Source organism: Alosa sapidissima, chromosome 1, assembly GCF_018492685.1.
Source record: "Alosa sapidissima isolate fAloSap1 chromosome 1, fAloSap1.pri, whole genome shotgun sequence".
Classification (NCBI taxonomy): Eukaryota; Metazoa; Chordata; class Actinopteri; order Clupeiformes; family Clupeidae; genus Alosa; species Alosa sapidissima.
The window spans coordinates 25,395,873-25,409,486 of record NC_055957.1 but is presented as its reverse complement, the minus strand read 5'-3'; the positions used below and the strand labels follow the sequence as shown (position 1 = coordinate 25,409,486).

The 13,614-nt window shown below is 38.3% G+C and overlaps 1 protein-coding gene across 1 annotated transcript; it reads right to left on the bottom strand.

Moving 5' to 3' along the window:
* Positions 1 to 1,640: 1,640 nt before the first annotated feature.
* Positions 1,641 to 12,460, bottom strand: bpnt2 (3'(2'), 5'-bisphosphate nucleotidase 2). Its single transcript, XM_042103494.1, has 5 exons — positions 11,600 to 12,460; positions 9,991 to 10,147; positions 5,374 to 5,469; positions 3,975 to 4,136; positions 1,641 to 3,300 (listed from the first exon to the last, which is right to left on the bottom strand). Exons 1-5 carry the CDS (start codon positions 11,936 to 11,938, stop codon positions 3,032 to 3,034), a joined length of 1,023 nt encoding a protein of 340 aa, XP_041959428.1. The 5' UTR covers positions 11,939 to 12,460; the 3' UTR covers positions 1,641 to 3,031.
* Positions 12,461 to 13,614: the final 1,154 nt, after the last annotated feature.

The window sequence follows — 13,614 nt, the reverse complement described above, 5'->3', positions numbered from 1 at the left end:
GCTCTGCCCTTTCTTGTAGAGTGCATCAGTGTTGGCTGACCAGTCAAGTTTATTGTCCAGGTGGAGACCCAGATACTTGTAGGTGCTAACCACCTCCACATTGACCCCATCAATGTGGACTGGTAGCAGAGTGGGCTTAGACCTGCGTAAATCCACCACCATCTCCTTGGTCTTTGAAGTGTTGAGTTGAAGATGGCCTTATTGGCCCTCTGTAGAGCTCTGGAAGCACAGATCACCCTAAAGTCCATCTCCAATCAGTTCTATGCATAATACAAAAACATCACTGAAATTAATAAAATATAAGTCTGATAGATTTGTTTGTGTATGAAATGTTTTTTTGGGGTGTACACAAAATACAGAACCATTTTGATCACCAGACTGCAGTTGAAAGTTTAGCTAAGATAATTTTTAACCTCTGTGAGGGGTGTAAAGTATTGGTGTACTATGCGATATCTACCTGTAGAATTATTCTAGAGTACAATGTTCAGTTGCATTTCTGGTTAAATCAGGTCAGCTGACAATAAACAAAAAATTCCCCAAAGATGACCTTACAGTTATTACAGTATATATTGCACAGTGTTTGCATTAGTGTACACAAAATGACTCATATTATGGAATATCATTTTTTAGACATCAACATCTAAAAATGAACTGAGAGGACATAGACAGGAAAAGTGAATCAGTTCACCTCATGTTTCATATGCATACTTCATATTATATTTCCTCCACCAGCATCTCATCACATGAATTCTTATTCTAGCAGTCACAATGGACACTGTTGAGTCAAATAATGAAAGCTCTCAACATAAGATTGGCTCTTACGGGTTGAGATTTTCATCAGGGCTCATTAATGGAATGTATCTGGAACGATGTAAGAGGTGAATAAAATATGTGTGAAATCAGTGGTGCCTATCCAAGCTGCTTTACAATTCATCTAAGAAAGATATTGGAGGTACGTAGAACGATTAGACATACAAAAGGAAAGCGAACAAAAACGGTACTTCTATCAATCATCTTCTACAGCCTCTGCAGAAGGCTATTTAAGCAATTGAATGTTCACCTTCAACCTCCTCCTCATCCTTTTTCAACAGTCTGTGCAGTGACAGTGACAGAATGGCGGTAGAGAAAGCAGCACTATTTATATGGGTTGATTCCTCAATGGCTTTCTATGTGGATGCTCAGTTTCACCATGATAAGCCTACAAACTATGACTTTCTTTCTGGCATACGGTGTTTGTTTTAGGACTACAGGCATCCGCGAGCCCATATCTGGCTGGGACATCGTTCCACCCACAGTCCTTCACACTCTACTACAATATAATTCACCTTCCACATCACAAAAAGGTCAAAGAGAATGAATGATATTAAGCCATTAAAAAGGCAATTGAGAACGATCATAATAACCATATCTGTTGTGCTCATTTTCGTTTAACACAAATCAGGCTATACTCCTGTCAACATGCCAGAAATATTCAGGGCATGACAAGGCTTCACTAAAATACATGTGCAAAAATAGCTAAACAAATCTTAAATTTGATGTACACCTTTAACTGACAATTAAAGACATGCATGATGTTAGTTTACTAAAATAATTGGTTGGTGGCATTCTGTGATTTTCAACACGCTTGTATCTTCAAAGAGTTCATGCACTATTTAAATATTTTTTTTAATCAAAAACTGAAAACACTACATCCTCTGATTTGTCATTCATATTTCATGCACACAACACACAGAAGACATACATATGGCTATATATTCACCACAGCTTCAATGCAGACATACAGATGTTCAAAAATGCTCCAAAAAAAAGCTTGACATTATTAAATCATAATCATCACAGTGAGTTTATGTGTTCAAAGGTGCCGTGACATCAGATTGACCTATTATGTTTACGGTTATACGTTACATCAACAGAATGATCAAATAACAGACTTTAATTGTATTGTTGTGAGAATGGATCAAATATATTAAACATATTATATTATAATTGCATGAAATAATTTACAAATACTGAAACTCCTGAAAGCTGCTGAAGCCACTATTGAAACAGCAACAGAAGCACTGTACCTGCTAGGCTAATGAGAAAAGTGTATCTAAAGCGTCGTCAATAGTTTTGATGTGCACAGGTATCCTTCAATTTGTGTTTACTTGGCAGACGTATTCTTCACTTGAGTGCTACATCTAAAAAGCATACATACAGCATAAGTCATCCAGCCGCAGATGGGTAGGGAGAGAAATTACAGACAGCTTGAAAAAACAAGGGTCTAACGCAGTAGTTAGGCAACATCCACCAATAGACATAAGCATTCTGTAACTGCACATTTTATCATGAATGTAAACACCCTACACATTTTAAAGGAAGTAGCCTTATTAATGTCTCTCACCCAATCATGTTCATATTAGGTACAAATACCCACAAGTTAAACCCTCTGAAGATATGGATGTGAAGTCTGAGTTAAGAGTATTGCCAAATGAATCAAATCATTTTTTTTTTCTATTCAGAGCTGTAACATAAAACACTACCTCCAGGATACAGCTAATAATCTACAGCAAACATTGGCAGAGTATAGATGTCCAGATAATTGTATGTCATGTTTTAAGACCCAAATGCAACATAGCATCAAATGCTAGCAACTAGCCTACTCTGAGCATGCCTGGTTATTTGTTTTCTTCAGTTATTCAAATTCTGAAACAAACACTTCTCAGAGTTCTCAAGATTCTACAACCAACTCAATATGTGTATATAAGTACCAGTCTTAATGCAGTTGAACCCCTTTCCATCTTTGTATGCCAAAGGCACTCACAAACAAAGCAAACATCCAGACAAACAAAGACAAAAACATTAATAATTTTCTTTCACCCTTGCAGTTCACAGAATCAATATAGAACATGTAGATCATGTAGGGGTAATCTCTATGTTACATTATCATTATACAAAAGGACTAATATGTATGTATAGGCTCAAGAGTGTTTGGTGGTTGCTTCATCAGTTTATCAGACATTTTTATCCATCTTGTGTGTGCTCAGAATATCTAGTGTTTCTCCTTCTCAACGCTAGATAGCCGCTCCACGAGCGTTTTATGGTCCACTTTGACACTAGCAAGCAATCCACCATCATTTCTCTCAGACCCCGAGTAGTCAATCTCTACTCCTTTCAGAGTGGTCATGTGACCACCTAGTGCCTTTAGAATTGCATTGCCTGCACATATGTCCCACTTTTTGATAAAAGTGACATGGACGTAGATATCTGCCTCTTCATAATCCTCATCAGGAGGGTCAAGAAGCGCAAGCACCTTGTAACCTGTAAGGATCACAGACACCATCAACATATATCTCTCCACAATGTGTAAAATATTTCAAAGGCATTTCTTAAACTCTAGAGTTGGGAGGCACATAATACACTTTGGCATCCTCTGATAGTTTTTTATTATTATTATTTATTTGACTTCCAGTCCATAACCTCCTGGGCTTTTTTGGGTTTTGAACTGTAACATGACATTCAATAATAATTCAACCATGTCACCTGTCCGTCCATACATAGAAATCACATTTTGATTTAGTTTCTGACATGTTTTGTTTCGTCTCTTTGTTCCGTCGGTCTGAACTAAAGGCTACTTATTTTCAAATTTTATCTCAGAAAGTTTCTTCTCTAGTTTTTAATGTAACTTTCATCACCACCTACTGATGGGTCAAGATAGTTTGAGCATGAGACAGACAATAGTTTGAGGTCAATTTTGTGTTCTAGTGTGTACAGAGATTTTTCTTTAAAAAACAAATAAAAAGGTTGGGAAAATATGGGTATATTTTTCAAATAAGAAAACAGGTTGTTGTGACACATGTTGTTGATATACTTAAACAACAATTGCATTTGACAGTGGAATTATTAGGTTTATGTCAATACTACCATGCTTATGTTTTATATTTGATGGCTCCAGGGTGTAGAGTAAAAAGTAAGTGTGAGCAAAGGTGATGTACCTGCTCCCCCTGCTGGGATGATGACCGTATTATTTCCGAATGCTTCCTCAATGATGCCCTTCACTTTGCCTGCATGGGACCGGGAAACGATGACCTTGGGCGCACTGATGCTGTACTCAGAACGCGGGGCCACATTGGCACCGTCACCAACCAAAGCCCAAGCTGAAAAGAAGCAAATACAACACTGATCTGGACATTCATTTACAGCAGTTATAAAGATATGTACAGCACATGCATACATACATATACTGTATATATACATATACTGTATTATATATATATATATATATATATATATATATATATATATATATATATATATTAGGGCTGTCAAAATAACTGATTAATTTCGATTAATTAATTTGAGAAAAAATAACTGATTAAAAAAATTAGTGCGTAATTTTGACTGGTAGTGTGTATGTATGTGTGTGTGTGTGTGTGTGTGTGTGTGTGTGTGTGTGTGTATATACACACACACACACACACACACACACACACACACATACATACACACTACCAGTCAAAAGTTTGGAGACACTACCAGTCAAAAGTTTGGAGACACTTAGAAATTTCCATTCCACTCCATTATAGACAGAATACCAGCTGAGATCAGTTGCATTGTTTTTTTAATCAGGGCAGCAGCTTTCAGATTACATCATATTCTTGCATAATTGCAAGGGTTCTCCAATGTTTTTTTCAGTTAGCCTTTAAAAGGAGATCAAATTATAAATAATTTGATAAACAGAATGTGCCTTTGGAACATTGGATGCATGGTTGCTGAATATGGGCAATGTAGATATTGCATTTAAAGATCAGAAATGTCTTTCTACAACAGCCGAGAACCTTTTTGCAATAATGCACATAATGTAATCTGAAAACTGCTGCCCTGATAAAAAAAAAACCGCAACTGATCTCAGCTGGTATTCTGTCTATAATGGAGTGGAATGGACATTTCTAAGTGGCCCCTATATATATATATGACGCTGATGACTAACAATTAGTTCCTATGGGTTTTTGATGTACTTCTTAATTCACATGGGAAAGCAATTATAAAAAAAACCCCGAAGGTATGAGTTTCAAGCAAAAGTTGTTGATCATTTTGTTATGTGATGCTTAAAATGTATGAAGATTCCCAGAATAAAAAGTACCGGTATATAAAACAGTGTGCTACATACTAACAGTAAAGAGTAACACTAAACAGTAAATCTGTCAGTGTCGTTGGAAGGTAAAACCCAGAATATCAACAAAATTTAAATTTTACTTCTGCTGAAGTTGACAAAAGTCATAAGCCAAGTTAACCTTAACAAAAAGACTACCATGAAAATTAACTGTTTGTCTGCTAAATGTATTTATTATAGTTTATAGTATTATATGTGTGAAATTTATAGCCAGTACCTACCAGTGTATCCCGTAAAAGGTTTATGAATAACACCAATGACAGGCTCGCCATCCACAGCTACACAGACCATTGTTGTTACATACTTTTTGAGGTTCTCTGTAAAGAAAAAAAGGGCATATGACCATGGCAACTGACTGGCACCTGACAAAGCAGTGCATCACAAATTTAACATGAGAGGATCCCATTTTGACATGTCTTGACCAAAACTAGGGTCTACCAACTAAGTGGAAATGCTCATAAGCAATCCAATTACATCATAAAAACACAACTTTAAAAAGACAGAGCTGGGGCATGTTACTCTCCAACATCTGATACGATCTTCATATCTAACCAATAATCAGGTGCATCTTTCTTTGTTGACACAGCCAACTGGGACTAAACACGGTGCTGGGGTGTTCATTTGTTATTCATTTATTAATTTACCGTTATTCATTAAGCAAATGCTTCCATCCAAAGCAAGGTAGAGAAAGTTATCCACAATTTAACTGGGAGAACTTAATTCATCTTGATCATCTTGAGGAAAAGTAAATACGTATGTAGTATGTGGTATGTAGTATATTTGACTTTATGCAGCATTGTGCAGATCTGGCTGAACGTGATGCATGTTTACAATGCATGCTGTAAAACGCTGAACGTGATGCATGTTTACAATGCAAAACGCAACATTCAGCCGGATCTGCACAGTGGGGCACAAAGTCGACCAAGTCCATTGATTTGTACATACTTTTCCTGAAGTTAGAAGACGAGTCAAGGTAGTTTTTTGTTGTTTTAAAATGTGTTTTATAAATAAACTGACATTTAACCTTCAATCTCAGACATACACAGCAGTCCAACATACAAGCAACCTCTTGGAAATTAAGTTAATGAGAGGGTATATTTATCCTACATTAGCAGCCAAAGAGTAACTTTGGCTTCTACACACAGTTGTGTGCGTTGCAGTGCTGGAGACGCATCCCATTCACTTTACATAGGCTCACGTCATCCGTTGCCGAACTGAATTGTGGGTCTGTTGCATCGCGTTTCTCCCGTCGCTCGCGTTGAGAAGTTCAGCTGTTGCTGCATCGACAGACGGCACCGGCCAATCAAGCCAATCAACGGACGGCACCAACCAATCAAATTACGGTTATACTTCAAGTCATTTACATAGCTATCGTCGGGAATACCCACTGACATGCCTTGACGGAACACAACTGTGTGTAGAAGCCGTAATATCTTTCAGGAGTGAAGAAAATATGACAAGGCTGTCCTACTGTACAGACTATATAATTATCACATAAATGAAACTGAAAACAAAGATAATGCTAATATCACTATACAAGATTTATCTGATCAGATAAAAAACACACACCTAGTATGCTCCTATAAGACCTATTACAACTACATTCTTGATCTTGTGTATGGCCATGTTGAATTTGGAACAAGTTACATTTTGAAACTTCTGAGATATGCTACTCTCTGTATTTTATATTTAAACTACTTTACTTCCTTATTATGACCGCTGCACATGCATCTTGGGAATGTAGCCCCACTAGGCTGATATGGAAAAGAAGTTGAATGCAGTTTTTGCTGAATAACTACAGAGGCGTTGCATCTAAGATGACGATTTGTTTGTGGTATGTTGGTCTCAAGGGGTTGCATCAACTTAGCCCATAACCACTCATTTGTGGTGTTGCATTCCCCAGTCAAAAATGACAAAAAAAGCAAAAACATGAAACATGCCGATGTGATCACCACTAGTGATTAAAGCGGCTGGGGGGGGGGGTCATGCAATACACCCATCTGCCTGTAGATGGTGGTGTTAAGCAGAGGGTTGCCAGTAGGGGATGTTGAGAAATTCAAAGATTGTAGGCATATATACTCTTTTGATTTTTGATCCCGTGAGGGAAATTTGGTCTCTGCATTTATCCCAATCCGTAAATTAGTGAAACACACTCCGCACACAGTGAACACACATTTAGGTGAAGCACACACTAATCCCGGCGCAGTGAGCTGCCTGCAATAACAGCGGCGCTCGGGGAGCAGTGAGGGGTTAGGTGCCTTGCTCAAGGGCACTTCAGCCGTGCCTACTGGTCGGGGTGTTGCACTCATTAGACTCTGTTTATCTCTCTGCACACGCTTTATAACGAAGTCTGGGTATTCTACTCACCACTGCAATTTATACAATCTATCTACTGTAGTTGGCTTCCATTGTCAATACATAGACAGCTTCATTGGTACGTTTTTGTTTTTCATTTATAAAGCAGGTGGTTTAAAGTTACTGGTTTGTTACCATCCTATTTAGTGACTTTCTCACAGGCAACTCACTGACAAACAAATGCATTAACATGCACATACACACACACTTTTAGATTTACTTTACTTGCTTACTTTACTCTTTGCAGCAAGTAGTGCAAGTAGTAAGTAGACTCTCATCAACCAATCACCATGGTCACTGAAAGCCAATTCATGCCTGACACTTGAGTTATTCTAGGTAAAAGTTGATTTTATCAGTTTTATAAATAGGTTTAGAGATTTAGAGAGACCATACAATTTAGAGAGACCATACAAGCCCTGATCAAGATCAGATTTTTTGAATATGCTATTAGTGTGTTTTATAGGTCCTGAAAATGGACAAAAATGTTGAGAAGCAATAGTGGTCAGTTTGTTCAATAAATCAATCAATCCCAGACCGAGCAATCTTCCTGGAACGTGTTGAGTATGAATATACACTACCACATGTTTGGGGGCTACAAGAAATGTTCTATGAATTCCTTTTTAGTTATTGTGTATAATCTGTGAACAGTTTAAAAAGAACAGGGGGCTACAAAGCTTGCGTACGCACAAAAATGTTGAGTACGCCATCTTTCACATTCACAGTTGATATCAAAATACCCTCTTTCTTGGACCTACACCAGTTTGCCTACCGAGCATACAGGTCAACCGAAGATGCTGTTTCATTGGCCCTCCACACTGCAATGTCACATCTTGAACAGCAGAACAGCTACGTGCACATGCTGTTTGTGGACTACAGGTCTGCCTTCAACTCCAACCTCCCCAATACCCTGGCTGTCAAACTCAAAAACCTTGAAATCAACTCTCATCTGTGCAACTGGGTCCTAGACATCCTGACCAACAGACCACAAACAGTGTGCATGGGTAAGCACCTCTCCTCCTTCATAACACTGAGCACTGGGGCCCCCCAGGGTTGTGTTCTGAGCCCACTACTTTTCTCCCTCTTCGCGCAAAACTGTAACCACTGATGACTCCAACATCATAATCAAGTTTGCAGATGACACCATCGTGATTGGACATATAAACAACAACGACGAGGAGGCCTACTGGAGGGAGGTGGAAAACCTAGTGGAATGGAGCCAAAACAACAGTCTGGTTCTCAATTCTAGGAAAACAAAAGAAATTATTCTGGACTTCAGGAGGCATAGAAAAGATTGTCACCGTCCCATCAGCATCAACGGTGAGGTGGTTCAGGCATTTAAGTACCTGGGAGTACAACTCAGCTGTGACCTGACATGGTCTACCAACACCAAAGCCATGGCAAAGAAGGGGCACCAGAGAATGTACTTCCTAAGGTGCCTGATCTCCCAAAACAGCTGCTAATCAACTTCTACAGATGTACCATTGAGTGCATCATCACATACTGCATCACCACTTGGTATCCTGGCTGCACCGTGGACAACAGGAAGGCCCTACAACGCATCATCACTATAGCCAGAGAATGTCTAATAAGGGGAGAACTGCCACTCTCGGAAAACGTCCGGTTTCTGAACTGGTTGCAGTTCCTTCTGTGGTTCCACATGAGGGCGCTCATCCACTAGTGCAGAATGCATGGGGGTCTATGGAGCTGTACCCCTCAAAATCCACTTTTCTCGGGATATTATTTTTTCAAGTAATTTGAGTATTGTATTTGAAAAGGGAGGCAAAGAAAATACACTTGGTTGAGTATTATATTTTTTAAAGTCACTTAATTGTTCTAAAAAGCCTTTCAAATGTGTCAATGACGTCATTCAATCTACTTCCTCTGCATTAAGATAACATATGGAATGTTAAAAAGGAAGTCTTGTGGGGCCAACTATGATGCTGATAATGGAACTCTTGAAAGGGTCTATAGGAATATGATGAAATCGCAATGTTGTGGCAAGGTGGCCTGGATCAACTTAGTTTATTCTACTTCAGGTATGTGACACGTGGTCTCTTGAATACAATTGATCTGATGACTTTTTACCTACTGAACCTTACTTTTTACTGTTTACGGTTGTTAATTACAGATGATAAAGACGTAAGATTCTTCACAATGTGATTGAAGGGATAGCCCTCGCATGTCTTAGAATATCAGTTTAAAATGCAACACAAGGTTCCTTTGTATTGATGTTGTTAAGAAATGGAGTTACGTACAGTATGGTCAGCCAGTGCAGTTAATGTTTTAATAGGCAGTAATCATGTAGGATTAGAATGATTGGGTTACACTGTTTCCATGTCAACACTGTTCCAATAATAATAAAACATGATAAGATTAGCGTGCCTGTAAACATATTCACTGGCTGCATCATTATCAATGTAACTGATAATGATGCTGTAGCCTACTGTAGACATAAATATTGCTATCTGCAAATAGACTCCTACCTGTGTACTCCTGTGTGGCATCCAGTGGATCAATCCAAACAGTGATCCTATCTGCAGCCACCTCCCTTACTTTGACCTTCTGAAGGACATCTTCTGGAATTTCACGGGACCACACGGCAGGGTTTTCCTTTACTTCGTCATGCTCCTCTGAATTCACCTATGTGGGAAGCCCAAGCCAAAATCAACCTCCAGCATCGTCAGTCGAATAATAAACTCTTAATCAAGTCATTTCAGAAATCATTCATTCAGACTTTCTTTCATTCTCGGTTATTTGATGGCAGATTGTGCCTAAGACCTTCAGGGTGAAGGAGCAGCGGTCCAATACATCACATCACCATAATCCACCATGGGAATAACAATCCTTTTTCTGCAGAACAATGGAAAGATTGATTTGTTTCTGTAAGAAACCAATCTCCTGTCTCAATTATTGTGAAGATAATAATCTCTATTGCTACAGATTGATAATCTGTATACCTAAACCTTAACCTACCATTACATACAGATCATGCCAAGATATTTATATTCAGCTACTCGCTCAATATTGACACCCTCTGCATTGGATAGATGCAGACTATTGCAGTCAATATTTCTAGCTCTGGTAAACAACCATTTTCTTTGCATTGTGTTTGTGTTTAGAGAATTCTGTAGGGATCATCCCATGTCAATCGGATAAGGTTGTTGCTGCACCATCTTATATTTTGCTCAAACTATATCATGAATTGGTCCCAAAACCAAAGCATGTAAAATAAATTCTGTTCAAATCTGTCTTCAGATTTTTCAGCCCTTCATTTTACAGCAATGTAAATGTAAAAGCAATGTTTTACAGGTATTATTCATAGCCAGCCCAAACTTTGTAGAATAGAAGACAAAAATGTTCTCAAGTCTGACTAAACCCATTAAAAGCTTAGCATGCTCATTGATTTTCTACGAGGCTCTGGATTAGTAAAAAGTGACATTAAGTGTAGTACAAACTATACTAATCTAGTATAAGCTAATAGACACATGGAAATCTATGTATAGACATTTAGGGAACAAAGTGCCAATGTTGTACCTACTATATATTAGATAAGAGTTAAAATAATTGTTTTACCTCAGTGACGGGAATGAAAAGGCATAACTATACAGCAACTAAGTAGCCGAAGTATCTTTGAGTTACTCTGGTCTAGATTTTTTTATGTTCTCTGTATGACGGGACCAAACTTCCCAACATTCCCTTCACACCAGTAGAAGCTAGTCTACAAGCTTAAGTTTGGTCCAGTCATACAATAACCTGTTTGTCTCCCATCCTACAACGTTGGGGCAGGCTAGGAATAATACTTTCTTATTCAAACAACGTGAACTTGGCACTGCACTCAAGCCTTATCGAGTTTGAAATCGACGAACGGTTCCACAGATATGCGACTAGATAGATAGATAGATAGATAGATAGATAGATACGAACATACAAACACCCATACAAATACACAGAAAGACGTTCCTGTCATTGAGAAATAGCCTACTGGTTATGTGACTGTCAACAGCAACAATGCTCAAAAAGGTGGCTTGCAATCATCACCTTCAGAGATTTAAGGACAAGAGCACGAAGTCAACGGGTGGAGCCAGATCTTACCTGCAGAAATGGATAGGTGTTTTTAAAGAGGTAAAACATCTTTCGGTGAGAATTCAAATCTCCCAACGTCAGCTTTTCACTGACCCCCTCCTTAGTTTTCCCCTTCGATCTCTCCTCTAGAGTGTTGTCCTCACGGATTTTTTTTACTTCACGTCCACCTTCGACAGCAGCTTCGATAGAAAGAGCTAATAAGTCGCGTAAATCCACATTTTTCTGCTGTCTAAAGGAATTTATTCGGCTTGAGATCACTCCTGCATAAAGGTGATAGATCACACCAAGCCCTAACAAGCAAAACACAGCCACTCCAAGGGGGGACAACCGGATACCCATAGGTGCCATTGGTGAGGAAAGGCAACGTAACGTTAACTGGAAGTTATACTAGCGTAGATCTAACTTACAGACTCGGTGGCTGTCAACAATTTAGCTAGGGCTAGCTGATACTACACTGAATTTGACTTTGAGTAAACATCTTAATTTTACCAAGGCATCACCCAACAGGTCTATATTAAAGACCAAATTGTAGCGTTAACGCTAAGAAGCTGACAGAGTCAACGAAACTTATTGAGGAGCCTTTGGCGACCGTCCGTCAAACGTTAACGTTTGTTTGTTGGATAGATAGCTAACGTTATGTAGCAAGGCATTAACGTTACCTTGCGACCAAAAACACTTCGATTCGCAACGCTATGCTAACGTTATAATGACCAACTAATGAAAACTAAGCAAAGGGAAGTATAAAATAACGTTACATAGCTGCCACGTAAACTTGACTTGTTTGCTCCACGTCCCCGGTAGATAGCCTACATGGGGGTCAGAGGTGAAACCATGTCTTGTTCTTGAATAGAGGAATAGTGGTTGGGAGACCAACTAATCGGTGCATTACCGCCATCGTCTGGGCTGGTGAACATCCCTACTGTTGCAATTAGTCAGTGATTTCAACCAAGTCCCGCCCATCCGCTAAACCCCCAGTGGACATCTAGATTGAAAAATCGTCAATGCAAGTGAATGTGAGAAAATAATAATTTTCTGGTCCCGTTTGAATTGTGCCATGAATGTGAACATATGTTGTCTGTGAATTTGTAATATAATTTTTCATGTTACGAGTTTGACAGTATATTATATGATTCTTCTAGCCTGGCGAGCCAGACCCACATTTTTTTTTTTTTTTTTTTTATTTATTGGTAATTCAAGTACAATAAGCATGGGTCAAAACAATCCATAAGGAATCCATCTATGTACAGGATCAGGTGTAATTAAAAGGAGGAAGCAAGAGAAAAAAAAATAAAATAATAAACAAAACAGAAAAAAAAAAAAAAAAAAAAAAAAAAAAAAAAAAAACATATAACTAGGGCTTAGTCATTAAATCATATTCTGTAACACTGTTCAAAAGTTGTACTGCTTTCTTAGACTTCATAGCTTTAAGGGCTTTTGTATAATAAAGGAAATCATTGTAAAACCCACTAAAAGTGGGCTTAACCTTTGAGTATTTACATTTATGTATAAAAAATTTACAGAGAATAACAATCACATTTACTAAGAGATCATCGTTATCATTCACAGTAAAGAGTCCATATATAATGTCCTTCAAGTCAAAGTTATCTAACATAAAACATTTAGGACTGAGCCAGTTATGAAGGTCAAGCCACAAGGTTTTAACATAAACACATTCGACAAACAGATGCTCAGCGGTTTCCAGCCCATTACAAAATACACAATTATCAGTTTCAATCCCAAAGCGCCTTTGGATTAAATCGTTGGAGGGGTATATTCCATTCAAAGTTTTGAAATGTAGCTCTTTGGCCTTAGGCATTATGGGATATCTCATGTATTTAGTTCGCAAAAGCTGTATACGATTCTTTGGAAAAACTTTTAAAATAGAATTTCTATATGTTAATAAGGGGTAAGACCGGTTGATAAATAGGTTTCTAAGACATTTGTTGGAGCATCTAAAACTCTTAAAGTCACAACCTTCAACAAAGAGCTGTGGTAGGGAAGGACAAATATTGGGATCTGAAATT